At 50.6% G+C, this 17,197-nt stretch overlaps 1 protein-coding gene across 3 annotated transcripts in view; it reads right to left on the bottom strand.

The window, feature by feature from the left end:
- Positions 1–14,944, bottom strand: part of RPH3A (rabphilin 3A) — a gene marked incomplete at both ends in the record, with an annotated part of 54,701 nt that extends 39,757 nt beyond the window's left edge. For 2 of the 3 annotated variants that reach the window (XM_081286841.1, XM_081286842.1), the window contains 3 exons: positions 681–827; positions 8,740–8,751; positions 14,862–14,932. In XM_081286841.1, coding sequence (XP_081142967.1) covers positions 681–827; positions 8,740–8,751; positions 14,862–14,932 — 230 coding nt within the window. Of the gene's footprint in view, positions 1–680; positions 828–8,739; positions 8,752–14,861 lie in introns of all 3 variants that reach the window. The other variant, XM_081286843.1, reaches the window with a different exon arrangement.
- Positions 14,945–17,197: the final 2,253 nt, after the last annotated feature.

Here is a 17,197-nt window from a genome sequence, read left to right as displayed (position 1 = left end):
GGGTTCTCATTGCACTGCACCCTCAAATTTCCCACTTGAGACCCAGGTCTCTGGGAGCCCTCTGCCGGCCTCTCTGCATCTGAGCACCCAGTTTCCGCCCACTTCAAGAGGCCCCCACCACTGTCTCCCCTTTTCTCTAGGTCACCCCCTCACCCTGTGAGCACCCACATTTCCCCCGCTACCCCTTCTCCAGCCCACCCACGTGCCATCCATGTCCCTAGCGCTGTCTTTGCTCCTGGATTTCGTCACTCTCTTCTGCACACGCCACACCTGCTTCCTATCAGCCTGGCCTCTCTGCCATCCACCGAGTTCTCCCCTCCTGCTCACTAAGCACAGGGCGCAGGGACCTGGATTCTGTCCCCTAGCCTGCCAGTGGGAGTTCCTTCCCCCATCCTGCCACTCCGGGCACAGCCGGCAAAAGCCACAGGCCCAGGACCCACAGCAGCCAGCGGGGACCTGTGATGGGCCCCCCGTCCTCTTACAGAATTCATTCGAGGTTCAAATCCTCCTGCTTTCTATTTTGACATAGTGGACTCACTGCTGAGCACAGTCACCGTCTAGGAGGGCAGGCGCTGTTTCTCCTGTTTAGCTGCGCCCCCTGCCGGTAGCCCCCACTCCGCCGGTCACACATGCCAGAGCCCCGAGGCAGCCCAGACCCGCCCCTGCACCCCGCGCCTCACCCGATTCTCTCCTGCTCCATCTCTTCCATTTTCTCAGCTCGAGCGATCACCCTGTTGATGATCTCCTTCTCCTCGTCCGTCAGCTCTTCCTGCTTCCTCTGTCTGTCGGGCTGACCGCTGGGGTGGACATTCCAGCCTGCCTGGAGCCTGAAAGGCAATTTGGGACGATGTGAGGCTGGACGCAAAGCCCAGCAGGCAGCGCGGAGGAGTGGTCAGGCCCTGACCCTGGCGGCTGGGAAACTCACTGTGCAAGAGGAGCTCCCCACAGCGCCCCAACCCCAGCCGCTCATCTGCAGAATGGGACTCAGCTTCCCTCACAGGGTTGTTTGTTTTTTTTGGATACCAAGCGTTGAACCAGGGGCACTTAATCACCGAGCCACATCTCCAGCACTTACATTTTATTTAGAGACAGAGTCTTGCTGAGTTGCTTAGGACCTCACTTTTGCTGAGGCTGTCCTTGAACTCACGATCCTCCTGTCTCAGCCTCCCAAGCTGCTGGGATTACATCTGATGGGAGTTTTTATTAAGTACTTGCACCTGTAGGTGCTCTGCAAGGAACATTGGCTGCAAGCTCATGGAAACCAGGAAGGTAATGACCTTCTCAGGAAGATTCCAGAGCAGACTTCCATAGCTGGACCCCTGTCTGGCAGTCACAGCCCTGGGTCCCAGGATGACCCCAGTGCCTCTGGATCTCACATAACATCCAGGCTCCCAGCCCCAAAGTCTCCGGTAACATTCGGGTTCCTCCCTGTTCTCATCTCCTTTTTAAAAAGCAGACACTGCCAGAGTTCCTACAGGGTGCCCATATCACCTCACCGAGTCCTCACACCACCCTACAAGGCGGGGACTGTCCTTGCCCTTTTTTCCTAATGGGGAGACTGAGGCTAGAGAAAGCAGGTGGTCTAGCAGAGCAGAGGCTGCTGGGAGCAGTCAATGCTGTGGCCTGTGGCAAAATCACACCATGGGACCCACCCAGGGTGCTGAGGAGCAGCACCCAGTTAGTTAGAATGCAGGGCTGAACACCCCTGGAAGTTCTTTTCCCCATTAGGGAAAAAATCAGTACCTCCCAAACCTCAGGAGCCAGCACCCATTAGCCACCAGTTTCGATGACTCTCCCTGCTCCCATCATGGGTCTGCAAGAAATTGCCTTTGACAATCAGAGTTGGATGAAAATCCCGCCTCCCTCTTCCCTGCTTCTGACTTCTTCCCCCTCAGCTGGGTCGTTCCCAAGAGCAGAGACGGCAGAGTTTGAAAGGAAAGGGAAGCCGATATCTTTGGGGCCAGTCTTGTATGAGAGAGAAGAGCTGTGGCCTGGGAATGTTCTGGAAGAAACACAGGTGCTTCTAGGGGACACAAATGCAGCACACCCCACCCAGACTCCTCCAGTGGCATCTCATTGACTTAGAACAAAACCCAGGACTAGGGTGTGCGGGCACCAGAATGCACCAGATGGCAGGATGGACCACGGGATCTTTCAGATGGTTTCCAGGTGGGAGAGTTTGACCTGAAGAAAAATGAAGCCCAGCCTCTGCCCCATTCTGTGACGTCCTGCCTGTCCTTCCCTGTCCCGCCTCTCCATCCTCACTGCCACCTCTTCCCCTGGGCACACACTCCAGCCACCTCAGCCTCTGCTCACTATTGGAGCCCCAGCCTGGTTTTGGCCTCAGGGTCTCAGCCCCTGTCCCTGCCAGGATCACGGCTGTCCCAGGTCCTCCGATGTCTGGCTCCTCCTCGTGCCAGGCTCTGAGACGCCCTCCTCTAGCCCCGGCCTGGCTTGCTTTCTCCACGGCACCTTCTCTGGCTCAAGGTATCTTTTGAATTTTTTCCTGGCTGCCGGTGTCTGCCACCCCACCCCACTATGACGTAGAGTGGGAGGCAGCGGGGACCTTGTCTGGCTCAGAATCACGGCAGCGTCTGGAGCACGCAGATGGCTATCTGAGAGGGAGCACACAGGAAGGGCTTTGGAGGACGACCCAGCCCCCTGTGGCTGAAGGCACGTTAGCATCTCCTTGTACATGTGACTCAGGGAGGCTGAGGCCACGGAGGGCCCTCGGTCCACAGAGAGCACCCGGAGAGGCAAAGGGAATTCACTGTGATCCTGGTGACACCAAAAGGTCAGGACCTTTGTCTGTGTGGCTCCTCCCGAGCCCCTGAGATGGCCCTTTCATGACATCTTAGTAGCCAAGGGATTACGAAAAATTGAAAAAAGGCATTTTTGTCTTCATCCCTAGGAGATCCTCTAAGATACATAGGCTTCAGGCCCCATAAACCTTTGGCTTTCAGGTCTGTGGAGATCCCAGACTGAGAGGGACCCAGGGAGGAGGCTGGCTCTGCACACCAAGGACGGTAAGAAGAACAGAACGGGAGCCCGCTGCAGCAGGCCCCTGGGGATCCCTGCCTCCTGGCATATGCCCCCCCCCACCCCAACCCTGGGCATGACCCTCCCACATTGAATCCAGGCTGGTCCTGCATAAGCCACTAAGCACAGTGGAAGTGACTCTGGGTGGCTTCCTAGGTCACAAAGTACATGGCAGCATCTACTTGGATTTCTGGGGTTGCTTGCCCTGGGGGAAGACCAGCCCCTGGAGGGCAGACACAGGCTGGACCAAGTCCTGTCCCTTTGTGGTGTCCGTATTTATCTTCTGTCGCTGCATAATGGATTCTTCCAAACCGAGGGACTTAAAGCAACAGTGTTAGGATCTCCCAGGCTCCCTGGGTCAAGAGTCGGCAGGGCTGCACTGGGTCCTCTGCTGGGCCTTCCCGGGGCAGCAGTCATGATGTGGGTCTGCTGTGTTCTCATCTGCAGGCTCGACAGGGGAAGCATCAGCTTCCAGAGGTCATTCCTTGGGAATGCAGGACCGAGGGCCCCAGGTCCCCCTGGATCTTAGAGTCTGCCTGCAGTCTCTACTCATGGGCGATTCTCCAGGAAAGGGGTCACTTCCTCTGTCCAATCCACAGGGAGAATCTCTAGTCCTGACTGCTGGGCAGTCTTATATATAATCCCCTTCCCCTTTGCTGCATCTCGTGGGTTAGAATCCAGCCCCAGGTCCTGCCCACACTAGGGGGAAGGGGATTCTACAGGACCATGGAACCAGGAGGTGGGGTCACTGGGGATCATCTTAAAGTCTGTCTGCCTGGCAGGGTCTCCCCATCCTTGCTTGGGTGCTCCCTGTGATGGGGTCCCTACCATCCTGTTGGAGAGACCGTCCTTGTCCTGTGCGGACACCCCTCAGCCTGGCGTTTCTGCAAGTGCAGGCAGGTGTTCTGGGAGGGGCCTTTGGACACCCCAACACAGGGTGTCTCCTGATCGATGGAGACCAGGTATCCCTCCTGGAAACCCTGGTCACGATCTAATCCAGCCCCAGCCCCAGCCCCTGTGGTTTTCCATAGAGGTGACATTGTACCTGACCCTGTCCTTCCTTCTTTTGTCCCCATTTCTCTTCCTCGATGGTCTTTGGGTCCCCCGTCCATCCCCGCCATCATTCCCAGCCTTTACAGAGCAGCTCAGTAACCCACACGCAGCCCAGGGGTCATGGGCGTGGCCAGCCACCAGTCAGACCTGAAGCCAGTGCCTCACCCCATCCCGCACCCCACCCCACACAGCCCGCAGGGTCAGAGTGCACAGGAAGCGGAAGTTCCTGGACCCGCAGCTCCAAGACACAGCAGGGACGGGGATGTCCCCGGGGCCCCGTGCACAACACCTGCTTCCATCCACAGACAGCAGTCAGCAGAAGGTCCCCTGGAGGCCGGGGCAGCGCTCCAAACCCTCCCCCCCCCCCCCCCCCCCCCCCCCCCGTCTTCTGCTCCAGAACAGGCCGGTGACAAACAGCTCATCCAGTATTTGGAAGTGGCCTGATTGGCCTCAGTGGGAGCTGCCAGCCTCCTGTGGGTTTTTGGGTTTTAATTCCAAAAGCAACCGGGGAAAGGAGACTGGCTTTGCAAACGGAAGCCTCTGCTCTCAGGGAACAGGATGGGCCTGTGTGGGACCTGGGCTGGGGAGCAACATAGGTATGGGGGCCTCAAAGTCTGCCCTGGTGACCAGACAGTGGCTCCCTTGCCCTGGGTCCCTGGATGCCAGCTCCGTGTCCTGAAGCCAGAGCCCCGTGTTAGGACCTGATTAAAAAACCAGGGCTGGAAGCCAAAGGGCTTCTCTCCTTGGACAGGTGGCTCAGAGGACCGTACCCAGTCCAGAACCTTCCCAGAGGGCCTACTGTGTGTCCCCGGGCCTCCTTGACTTGGTGGAGTGAGTGCCTGGGGCCCCGTTTGTCACTCCCTGGTGGTGTGCACAGGGGTCTGCACAGCTCTGCATGTTGGCTCCCGGGTCTGCAAAGTGGGACTTGGGGCCACGCAGGATTCAGTGAGAACACGTACATGAGGTCCTTAGCACATGGCAAGCGCCCGGAGGACAGCGGCACCCTAACTCTTTACTAAGAAATGGACTCAGATCAATGAACCGAAGACCTACTATGTACTGGGACCCTGGGAGATTCTGAGATGTCAGGCTGTGCCAGAAGCCATGGGGCTTGCTCTCCAGACGAGCGCTGGGGCTGCCGCTAGTCCAGAGTTGAAGGCTGGGCTGGCCCTCAACCTAAGCAGCCCTGGCAGCCTCCTCGATGACACCCTCAGAGACACACATCCCTCGGGTTCCTGGGAAGACTCGTAGCCTAAGGGAAAGGTACAAGGCTTTGGGGTCTCATCCTGGCTCCGCCCCTGCCTGATGTGTCACTGTAAGCACCAGCTCCGTATCGTCCCCGGGCCTGAGTTTGCTCATCTGTCAAAGGATAGCAGTGACCCCTCAGGACTCCTGCGAGGCCGAGCTAGACCACGCTACCACGTGTCCACCACAGACCTCGGAGCAAGGCCAAGGCTCCGGAAAGGTCAGTGGTGTCTCCTGGTCCTCCTCCTCCCACCTTGTCATTCTTCTCCAACGTTTTGGCATAAGTACGTCTGAAATCCTTGCTGTGGTGACAAATTTGGTGGAAAATTACCTTCAGGGCTACACAGATAGTGGACACCGGATTTGAATAAATGAGTAGGACGCTTTGATAGTGAGGAATAGGGAGGAGAGTGAGTCACCAGCCCTGGGCGGGAGGGGAACCAACAGAAGAAACAGAATGGCGGCCAAGGTCATTAACTCCTGTTTGCTGTTTGAAGATCAGGAATCTCTTTAGACACCTGCAGACTCCCCTTATGCCCTGGCAGCAGAAGTCTCTAAGTTCAGTTCCCCACCCAGCTGCACCAGTAGGAATGTTGGAGGGAGAAAGAGGTGGGGGGAATGAGATGTTCAGGTAGCCTAGCCTGACTTTAAATGAAAGAAATATATATCAGTATAGGAATCTTATGTCAGTGATGTAACTTTTTGTTTGTTTTTCTTATGAAAAGTTGGGGGGAAAACCAGGAGCCCATCAGTAGGATTTTTTAAAATAAATCATGGTTTTAAATTGTGTGTTGCTTGTTATGCAGCAATAGCTAGCTGATACAGCATTCACTCTGGCCAAAAAGAAAAAAAAAAGGATTTTTTTTGGATTCCCTACACTTATTTTATACATTAGTATTACTTCAAATTCCAGATTTGTAAAGTTCACCATGATATTTTTAATGTTTTCAGTCACTAAAGTCTTTATCCACCTCCACACTTATCATTCTTAAACATTTAGCTTTTGAATAAAATATTATTCTAAGAAAAAAAATTCACTGCTAACAAAAGTCTGAAGATCATTGTCTTCAGACTCGTGTCCCTGTGTCTGACACAAGAGGGAAGGGGCTTGCTAAAGGTCATGGAGCAGAGAGGGTGTGGCTGGGACTGGAGCACCCAGCCTTCCAGATCCGCTTCCCTGCTACCTGGAGCATCTGCCACTGCCACCCACCAAAACCGGCATCGGAGGCCCCCAAACAAAGGAAATGAGCCTCCTCCAGGTGGAGGCCCCTCTGAAACTGCAGAGGACAGCCTCTGCCTCCTCCTGCCTCCACCTTGATGGTTCATTTCTTGCACACCATAGGCATATAATAAATATCTGCCAGATGTCTCTATGAATAAATTATCACTCCCCAGAGGGGCAGGTTGATGGTGCGCTGCCGGGCCCCGAAGCTTCCCGCAGCGTGATGTGCAGAAAACAGGTCCTTTTCCTTCCTCCTCCTCTCCCCTCCCCTCCCCCAGGATGCCCACGTGGGCAGGTGTCTGCGGGAGGTCTCTTTTCAGCTCCGTGGGAGAGATTTTAGTGAGTCCTGAAGGAAAGCAGGGGAAGGACAAGCAGCCAGAGGCCCGGGGCTGGAGAGGCCCGGGGCTGGAGAGGCCCAGGGCTGGAGAGGCCCAGGGCTGGAGACTTGTGGGTGAAGTGGACCCAGCCACGCTGGCGGGAGTGCAGAGGAAAGCTGTGGTCCCTTTGCCCTCTCAATGCCAGAGGCACTCTGGCTCCTGCCAGGCGGAATTCCAGCCAGCTCTCCTCAAACCCCGGGCTCTCTCTCCCACTCGGACTTTGCAGATCTCTCTCCTGACCAGGGGCTCCCCTGCTCCTCCCGGCCGCGCTCTCTCTTCACCTGGTCTCAGTTCCCACATCACTTCTTCCAGAAAGTTCTCCCACTGTGACGCCACGTCTGGGCTCGGTGACACTCCTGTGTTCCTACCAGTAGGGCTCCTTACATGCTGGGTGTTATTTGTTGGTGACTGGCTGTTTATTTGTTTGTAGACCTCACTAAACACCATTCATACTTTGCCCACGTCTGTCTGTATCTCTGGTGCTTAGCAAAGTGTTTGGCATACAGTAGGTGCTTAATAAACATTCTGGAAAGAAGGAAGGAGGGGGAAGGGATGGAGCAAGCCAGGAAGGGAGAGAAGGAGGGAAGGATCAGTGGGTGAAGGAGGCAGGGGAGGAGGACGGACATAGATTCTGCCTTCTACCCTTCAGCATTCTGGAAGCTTCTAAGAGCCCTTGACCCTCTGGAGTCACCAAACTCATATTTATAATCCAACAAAGCCTCAGTATCTCTCCCTGGTGCGTCTAAATAATGCATGTATAATTCCGTACAAAGCAGATCTGCCCTGGCCAGGTCCTGCCAGCCAGCCACAGGGACTGTGGTCACCATGTCGGAAGCTCCCAAGGGACCGAGGGAGAACAGGCACACAGCAGGGGGGCCTTCCCCAGGTCACCTGGTGAAGTGTGACCGGCATCAAGTAAACTTTCAAAGGTTCTGATAGCGTGATCATCGGGGTTGGAAAGGCTGAGCAAACTGTAGCCATGTTCTCCACAGAGGGACCTGGGCGGGCCAGGGTGTGATTCGCACCTTTGCTGAATTTCCTGGGTGCTTTACAGTTTACAAAGCTTTCCTGTGCTCGTCGTTTGATCGTGCCACCACCCCGTGAGGGACACAGGGCATTTTGCAGACCAGAGAGTCAGGGCTTGGGGACGTGAGGGGCAGTGCCCGAGGCCACACAGACCGTGAGTCCCAGGGTCCCATCAGGGCAGGGGAACAGTCACTTCCCATGGTTTCTGAACGTGTGCACGTAACTAAGACCAGGTTGCAGGCGGTTCATCTGCGAGACCACGTCCGGTCCATGGAGCGTCTTTAGGAAATGAATCCAATTGAAAGCACAAAAGTTATGTGCAAAGATGGGGCCACAGCATTTCGCTGGGAAATTAGGATGACCTCAGAGGCGGGGACGGGACCCAAGGTGCATCCCAGGAACTGTTCTGTCCATTGTCGACTGTGGTTAACAACAGCAGTTATGGGAGCCAACATGTTCCTTATCTAAGATCAGCGCTCCCAGCGAAATGCTGCAGAAGTGGGCAGAGACCCATCAAGGAACTCAATGAACTTGCTGCGAACCCACAAATGACTAACAGGAATCAACCAAGGACTCTCCTGAGGAACACCTGTACTTTGGTCAAATTAGTTTTTTTTTTAATTTCATAATTTTTTATGGAACTTAAATTTTTTAAGGTAAGTAAATTTTTCTAGTTCCCTCTTTAAACATCTCTCTTTAGGAGCAAGCCATTTTGATCAGAAAAAAAGAGATGAAATTCAATTTGCAGAAAAACAAAAGTGTCATAAAAATACTCACTGTTCTTTATCACTGAAGGAAGGCAGAGCAAAGAGAGAAAGGAAAAAAATGAATAAAGTTAGGTGAGAAATCTGAGAGCAACACCAATACTATCTGGATGCAACAACCACAGAGTTCAGATTATGAGGACCTACTTCCTTTGTTTTTTTAGTCACTGTCTTATTTCAGCTCCTCTCACACAGGGTGGCTTCTACGTAGGGTTTCGAGACCCACATCTGTGATGAAATTGACCAATCTGGTCTGCTTTCTCATTAACGGAAACAATCATTCTTAGGTTTGAATAATTGGGCACTGTAGAGAAATCACTCAGTGACAATCTGATCACTGCTTGATTTTGATTGTTTCAAACACTGGGGCTGGGGTTAGGGTCACATTAGGTAGAGCCAGGAGACTTGAACAGCAGAATGCACAGAGCCCTGGTTGAGGGAAGCAATTTCTTCCATTCTAGAAAGGAAAGCAATCCCCCATCTCCTGCATGGGCAACCAAGGGAGGTGACACCCTGTGTGTTTCTCAGTTCCCTCCTCCCACCAGATGTCACAGCTAGAAATACCAACTTTTAGGGACCCTCTGCCCACACACTCTCCACACGGGGAAATAAGCCATTGTTCCATCAAGCTAGAAGCAGGCACATTTTTATTTTTCTTTCAAACCCCACGTTGCTGGCTTCAGACACAATCAAGTTCAAGGATGCGGGAAGAGCAAGACATCTGAAAATCACAAAAGCAATAAGTGTCTTTGGCCAGCCAGCGGTTAATGAGGACTCAATGCCTTCATTTACTGGAGAAAGGAGAATTGGCTGCAGTAGCCCAGCCCCCCTGCAGCAGACCAGAGAGCATGTGCGACAGCTGTAATTCCCCCATTAGCATTTATTGAAAAATAATTTCAATATCTGGAGAAGATGCAGCTGGGGACATTCAGAATGCCAGGACATTCCGAGGGAGCCCAGGAGAACGCTAATGAAGTTGCATCCAGACCATTGGAATAATTCTGATTTAATTGTAAGGCAAATTGTTTGGCTTCATATCCACTAAAGTAAACTCTGATGGATGGGATTTTAATTAGTTGACATTTCTTAAATAAAATAAATACCCCATCCCCGCTCCAGGCTACTGTTTATCTTACAGAGACACACTTTTTAGCTGACGGAATATTTTCTGCTAAGTAAGTTTGGCTGCCAGAAGACATCACGGGAGGGCTTTGGAGACTAGAAGTTTCCTATTGATAAAGAAACCAGCAGGGTTCAGCAGTGTCTTCAAAACAGTGAAGCTCTTAGATCTGGAGAAGGTTTTAGGTAAAGGTAGAAGACAGAGGGCTTTTTTTTTGCTCTGAGTATGCGGTGGACAGGAAAAATCCTTCCCTAACCTATAGTCAGGTGTTACACAAATTAAAGCAAACCTTTTAAAATGCAGCTTGGGACTTGCTAGAAAGTAAGGGGCTTTTCTAAGATTCTGCTGCTTTTCAAAACAAATAAACAAAACAGACTTCATAAAAATACATTTTTTTCTCTCTTCCAAAGATATTCTTGAATGAAAAAGAAAATGTTAAGTCATCGCCTGGGGAAAGGGTTTGCAAGTTGTCTATCCAACTAAGGATTTTTTTTTTTTACCTAAAATGTTTTAAAAAGTGCAAAACTTAACAACAAGAAAGCAAATAACCTGATTTTATTTTTTCAGTAACTTGATATTTTAAATGGGTAAAAGATTTAAACGGGTACTTCAACAAAGAGGTTAGATAGATGACATTAGGGAAATGCAAATTAGAAGCCATAACAAAATGCCACTGTACACTCACTGGGATGGTTAAAATTGGAGAGTCTGGCCCTACCCAGTGCTGGGGAGGTGGTAGAAGAGCTGAAACTCTCATATGTCCCTGGCGGGAGTTTTTAAAAATGGCACAACTGATTTAGAAAACCGTTTGGCAATTTCTTGAAAAGCTAAATCAATACCTCCCAAATGGCTGGGACATTCCACTCCTAGGTAGTTCCCAAGAGAAGTGAAAAGCACTTCCTACACAGAGTTTCGTTTGTGCTAGCCCAAACCTGGGAACAGTGCAAGTGTTCACAGTGGACAGAGGTGGTCTATTCACACAGTGGAATACTACTCTGCAAGAAAAAGGGACCAGCTCTTCATATGTGAAGAAATAGAGTTGGATCCAAAATAATTACTCTGAGCAAAAGAGGCCAGCTATGTATCCCCTCTCTCCAAAAGTACATATTGTATGATTCCATTTGTATCAAATTCTAGGAAAGGCAAATTAATATATAGTTAAAGAACAGACATTAATGACTACTTGGGGATGGGCAAGTGGGTAGGGGAGCCCAAAGGAGGGACTCAGAAGTGGCAGGGGCTGTTTTAGGACAGAAGGAAATATTTGTTATCTTGATTGTTCATTATCTCGGTTTTATGGGTACACACATTTGCTTAAAAATTATCAAGCCGTACTTTACCTTACTTTAGAAGGTGTGCTCTGGAAGGTACATTAGTTAGGTCTTTACAAGACAACTGAGAACAGAAAGGAAAAGAAAACCCAGAAGCTGACCCCATACCAACAGCAGCACAGTGTTCTAGAGGGCGACCCTGACCTCCCCACAAGGTGGGGATCAGAGACCCCCGTGCCCAGCCAGGACCCTCAATGGGAGCAAGCATGATCCTGGGTCACAGGTACCTCTGACTCCTGGCAGAAGCGAGTGTCATTCTCCCTGAAGAAAAATGTCCCCAAGGTAGGTCCCCAGGATTCTCAAGGACTGAGCTCACAATAACCCACATAAAGAGGCAAACCAGCCGGCCACGGTAGCACAAGCCTGTAATCCTGAAGGCTCGGGAGGCTGAGGCAGGAGGATTATGAATTCAAAGCCAGCCTCAGCAAAAGCAAGGCACTAAGCAACTAACTCAGTGAGGCCCTGTCTCTAAATAAAATACAAAATAGGGCTGGGGATGGGGCTCAGTGGTGGAGTGCCCCTGAGTTCAATCCCTGGTACCAAAAAAAAAAAAAAAAAAAGAAAGAAAGAAAGTCATTATGAATGAAAATCTGCAGGGACCGTAAACAGCAGAGTTGGATTGTCACAGACTTTGGGCAGTGGTACATTGGTGAATGTTCAATGACATTTTCTCAGGCCACAGCCCCATTGTGACCGATTTCAAGTGCCAAGAGGAGGTCGTACAGGGTTGGGGGAAATGGGCAATAGATACCACATGGTAAGTATTTCTTCCACCCAGGAATCAGAGATATAACTAACACAGAATAGCAACCTGTACTAAGAAAAAAATTAAATGATTGATTTTGAGTGTTTGTCACTGTTGTGTAAAATGCAACTTAATTGTAAATTTACAAAACTTGATTTTTTGTGATGGCAGTGCTTAATAAGAAGGTTGCAAAAACCCTGCAAATTTAACATCGGCTCTCATGCACCCCTGTGGTACAGGTCAGCGCACCACGGGGTCAGGTAATTATTGGATACAGAATGTGAAGTTCCTGCCTGTTAAAAGAAGTTATTCAATTTCAATTCACATTAAAAACTGAGCAAGGAGCTGGAAACTCAAGAAGTGGTTAAGAATATACTAAAAAAAAAATGAGAAAGAATTTTTAGAAGTAAAATAGTTGACTATGAAAATTCTAAAACTGGATTAGGAAGTTCTAGAGGAAGGTTGGTGGGTTTTAAGATAACAGGTGGCCAGGATAACATTGAGAAGAAAGGCAGCCTCCAATAACCTCAGGGAGAAATGGGCGAAGTCACTGTGCTAGAAGCTTCCCCCACACAGAACAATAGCAAAGGGGGAAATGCCAGCAACACATGAGCTCATTCCAACATGACTGACCTTCGGGCAGTACTTAGAGAATGCACATTTCCCTCACGTATCCATGAGCATGTTCTAGTTCATATGTCACATCTTTAAAAAAAAATTTTTTTTTTTTAGTTGTGGACAGACATAATACCTTTATTTTATTTATTTGTTTTTATGTGGTGCTGAGGATCCAAACCAGTGCCTCAGACATGCTAGGCAAACGCTCTACCAACTGAGCCCCAGCCCCAGCCCCTTGGATGTCAAATCTTAACCTGCATCAGAGAGTCAGCCTCATCCAAAGCACATTCTCCAACACAATGCAATTAGAGATTCATAACAATGATCATAAATGAACAATCCCGAAGAGCCAGGAAAGTTTGAGTATGCCTGCAGACCGCTCTTGGGTTAAAGAAGAAATCGTAAGACTTAAAATACTTGGAAATGGGAAATAATGAGAACGCTGTCTGTCGAAGCTTGTGGGATAATTCAGATGGGAAGCCTCGTGAATCCTGTATCATAATTACTAATAGTGGGGAGAGAGGACTGTCAGGAAGACGTGATCAACACAATAAGCCCAAGAAATGGGCAAGGGTGTTGATCGGAGGTCAACAGAAGACACTGAAGGAAGAGTGAACCTCAGGGCAATGTTGAAAAATGGGGGGAAAAACCCTTCCCTTTTCAATCTTCTTCCCAGCCTATGATCACTTCTAGGAGAAACGCTCAGATTGTTGCTAATCGGTCTTTGATACCTGTCTGTGGCTTGCCAAGTCCCTTGAGAGAAAGTGGGAAAGGGCTCAGAATCTTGGAGGGGCTACTTACTGTGTAACAATGTATAACATTGTTTCTTTTCTTTTTTCTTTTTGCAGTACCAGGGGTTGAAGCCAGGGGTGCTCTACCACCAGCTCCATCTCCAGCCCTTTTTACTTTTATTTTGAGACAGAATCTAGCTAAATGGCTCAGGCTGACCTTGAACTTGGGGTCCTCCTGCCTCAGCCTCCTGAGAGGACAGGAGGGCACCACCGATGTCCTCTTAATAACCTTGTTTCTTTTGATTGATTGTCTTCCTGGTTTTGCCCTTTGCTGTGGGTAGTGAACTGGTTATTCACTTACATCCACTGGCCACCTAAAATGACCTTATTCAACAAAAGTGTTTTGCAAGGGAGTCCATTTAGAGAGGACAAGGACAGCCCTGTGGTAGCGATAAGATAGCAGTTGTGAAGGGGGTACCCTGATGGCCATGTTTAGGGATACTCTGCTCTCCAGTGAGAAAGGATCTCTGCTAAAAATCCTCTCCACACAACTTGGGTGAGCCGCAGTCATTGGGAAACAACCACATTTGTTCCTTCCACCAAAATGGTCACTTCTCATCTGTTCTTCCTAGTATCTAAACTCTGCATGTGGCCCTAAGATGCCTCCCAACATACCCCACAAAGGACATAAAGACACAGAGATAGCCAGGTGTGGTGGCCACGGCTGAGTCCCTGTGCAAACCTACTTACGCACTGTCCATCAACGCTCCAACGATTAAATTAAGCCTTGATGGACCCCAATTATATTTGGGGGACTTTTTGGAGCTATCTGCTGATCAGATAATGAGGACTATGTTGGCTGGAGGATCCTGGAGCTGACCAGACCACCAGACGCCATCTTGAGATCACTGGGCGGATACCTTCCCACACCCACCCCTGAGCCCATTCCCTTTTAAAGAAGAGCCGGGGACCCCCAAGGGCACCTCTCGCTCTTGAGATCTTGTCCATTCTCCTTGACTATGGACCTGCTTCCGAAATGAATCTCTGTCTCTGTCTTTGACGGGTGTGTGCTGCAATTCTTTTCTGTCACATATGCCAAGAGCCCCGCTGATCCCGAGGGGAGTCCCCCTTCTCTCCGGGAACTCCTTGAACCCTTCCTGGGACACTGCCAGTCAGAGTGGGCCTGTGGGGGCGTTGGTGACCTCCCGTCTAGCCTGGCTGCCTTATTTGATGAATGAGGAAATCGAGGTCCAGAAGGAAGGAGAGTGTGGCCTCTGGTCACCCGTTGAGTTGGCCCAGACCCAGAGCTGGGCCCAGGTCTGTGTCTGTCACCAGACCAAGTCTCTCTCTCCCGGGCCACCTCTAATTCGGGGTCTGGAGCTCGGTCTTCTAACCTTGCTCTTTTAACCCTTGCAAAGCAGCCACATCAGGGACGCTTCTGGAGGAAAACTCCCCCCGGGTTCCTTCCCCCCACCCCAGGGAAGGAAAAGGGATGTCTTTTCTCATGATTTCCTCCTTCTTTGGGGTGTAGACAGTTAGGACCTCACTGACCCCCAAACCAGCCGCTCCTAGGAAAACCCTGAGACTTACTTGGACTGCAGGGGCCGGTCGCTGGGGTACATCCATCGGTTGGCGCTGTTGCTGACCACGGTGTCCGTCATGGTGGATGGCGGGTGCTCCTGGAAAACAACCCAGAGAGGATGTCACCCTGTCACTCTGTGTCATACAGAGGAACTTTATCCACATCTCCATTCTCCAGATGGGGACCCTTGGGTGCTGCTGGGGGACGCTGTGGACCTTCGACACAGGCAGCCTGGTGAGAGGCCCTTCGGTCGCTGAGGGTCTGCCCTCAAAGAGAAGGACAGGACTCTAGTCCCACGGGTCCTCTGTTTCCCGGGTCCTGGTGTGAGTGGCCTGCTCCTGCCATGCTGTGCTCGGGATTTGATGGAGGTCAAAATGATGGGGCTCCCAACTTGAATCTCCAGAAATCTAAGCCCCAGTAAGCCTGTGTTTACTTCCTAAGTAGCACGCATTGGGTGTGTCATTATAGCAATGGCAAGCTGGCTAAGACCGACTCTCTGTGCCTGTGCTTGCCCTGGGGCCACTTATGCTTCACAGAATGGCCAGGGAGGTCTTGAGAAAGCTGGCTCCTAGCTTGTAAGAACAGCCCCCACCACGGCTAGACCCAGAGAGACGGTTCTGACATTGACTGTGGTGATGGGTGTGAAACTGTGAATATTCCAGAATCCACTGGCTGGTCCACTTTAAAGGGGTGAATTGAATGACACGGGAATTATACCTCATTAAAGCTGAAAATGGTACATTACTTTGGAAAATGCTTTGGCCATGTCTATTAACGTCTATTAATGTCTACCCTGTGACCAAGAATCGTGCTCAGGTTATATATCCAAGAAAAATGGTGCTTGTATACTAAGACAAGTAGAGGGTATTCACAGAAAAAAAAATTGGGTGGGTGGGGAATAGCTAAAAATTGGAATCAACCCAGGTTCCACTGCAGAAGAGCAGAGAGATCGAGGGTGGTTCCATCATATTGTGGAATGCTGGTCAGTGCTAACACACAAATTCCTGGTAGCCTTGAAACCCTGGTGGCAAATGCCTATAATCCCAGCAGCTTGGGAGGCTGAGGCAGGAGGATCGTGAGTTCAAAGGCAGCCTCAGCAAAAGTGAGGCATGAAGCAACTTAGTGAGACCCTGTCTCTAAATAAAATACAAAATAGGGCTGGGGATGGAGCTCAGTGGTCCAATCCTCCTGAGTTCAATCCTTGGTACCCCCCCACTCCACCCCCCCCCAAAAAAAAAAAAAAAAACCCTGGATGGATCAGGAGGACATCAGGTTTAGTGCAAGAAGTGAGGCTGAAAGCAAACACACTATTTGATAGTATTTCCCTGAAAGTTAAGAAGATAGAGCAAATGGCTCACTAACTCTGGGGAGATTATCAATTGGGAGGGGACATGGGGGGTGAAAATATTCCGGTTCCTGGTCTGGGTGGTCACAAACTGGGTGTACACGTCTGCAGAAGCCATTTAAGCCAATGTTCCCCATGTCCTTCCCTTTGCCCCCAAAGGTAAGGAGCTCCAGTTGCTCTTTTGCTCCTAGAATCAAATCCAAACCCCTCGGCACGGCCCAGCTCCCTGTGGCCTCCCTGCTCCAGAAAGACGTGCTCTTTCTGGAACATTCCAGCACTTTCCCATGCATTCGCTCTGCCGGGTTCCCCTTCCTGCAGACACCTGCCCGGTGCCCGCCGCCATCAGGAAGGTCTCTTCTCCAATGTTGCCTCCCCAGAGAGGCCTCCCTGGCTGCTCAATTCATTTACTTTGTGCTTTTTTTTTTAAAATATTTATTTATTTATTAGTTATTGGTGGACACAACATCTTTGTTTGTATGTGGTGCTGGAGGATCGAACCCGGGCCGCACGCATTCCAGGCGGGCGCGCTACCGCTTGAGCCACATCCCCAGCCCCTACTTTGTGCTTTTTTAATAAAAAAAAATTAATAGATGTGTTTGAAGAACGCATATTTAAATGCATAAACGACATAAATCCTACAAACGAGGGTATCGGGGAACAGATGAGCTTCCGTCACCCCCCGCAGCTGCCTATTTTCGGCTCTGCTGTTTCGGAGGCAGGTCATTTAGCAAAACTCTGAACACAACCCCCAACCAGAGGCCGTGGTCGTCTTGGTGCCTGCTGGCCCCTCCGTCCACCCTGCACATGGGCTACTGTGGATCCTTCAGTTCAGTCCATTTCAGACGCCCCCCTCCCCCGCCTCTCCCCCCAGGTTCTCTTTACTCTGATTTATTTTCCTTTCCCGCTCCCTATGATTGTAATTTATTTTCAAATTTGGCCATTTGCTTGGAGTCTGAGTCTTGCTGCCAAAACAGAAGCCCCTGGCAGAGCTCCTGATGG

The sequence above is a fragment of the Spermophilus citellus genome (assembly GCF_964194105.1).
Source record: "Spermophilus citellus genome assembly, chromosome: 3".
Classification (NCBI taxonomy): domain Eukaryota; kingdom Metazoa; phylum Chordata; class Mammalia; order Rodentia; family Sciuridae; genus Spermophilus; species Spermophilus citellus.
This window is presented reverse-complemented; position numbering and strand designations above follow the sequence as displayed.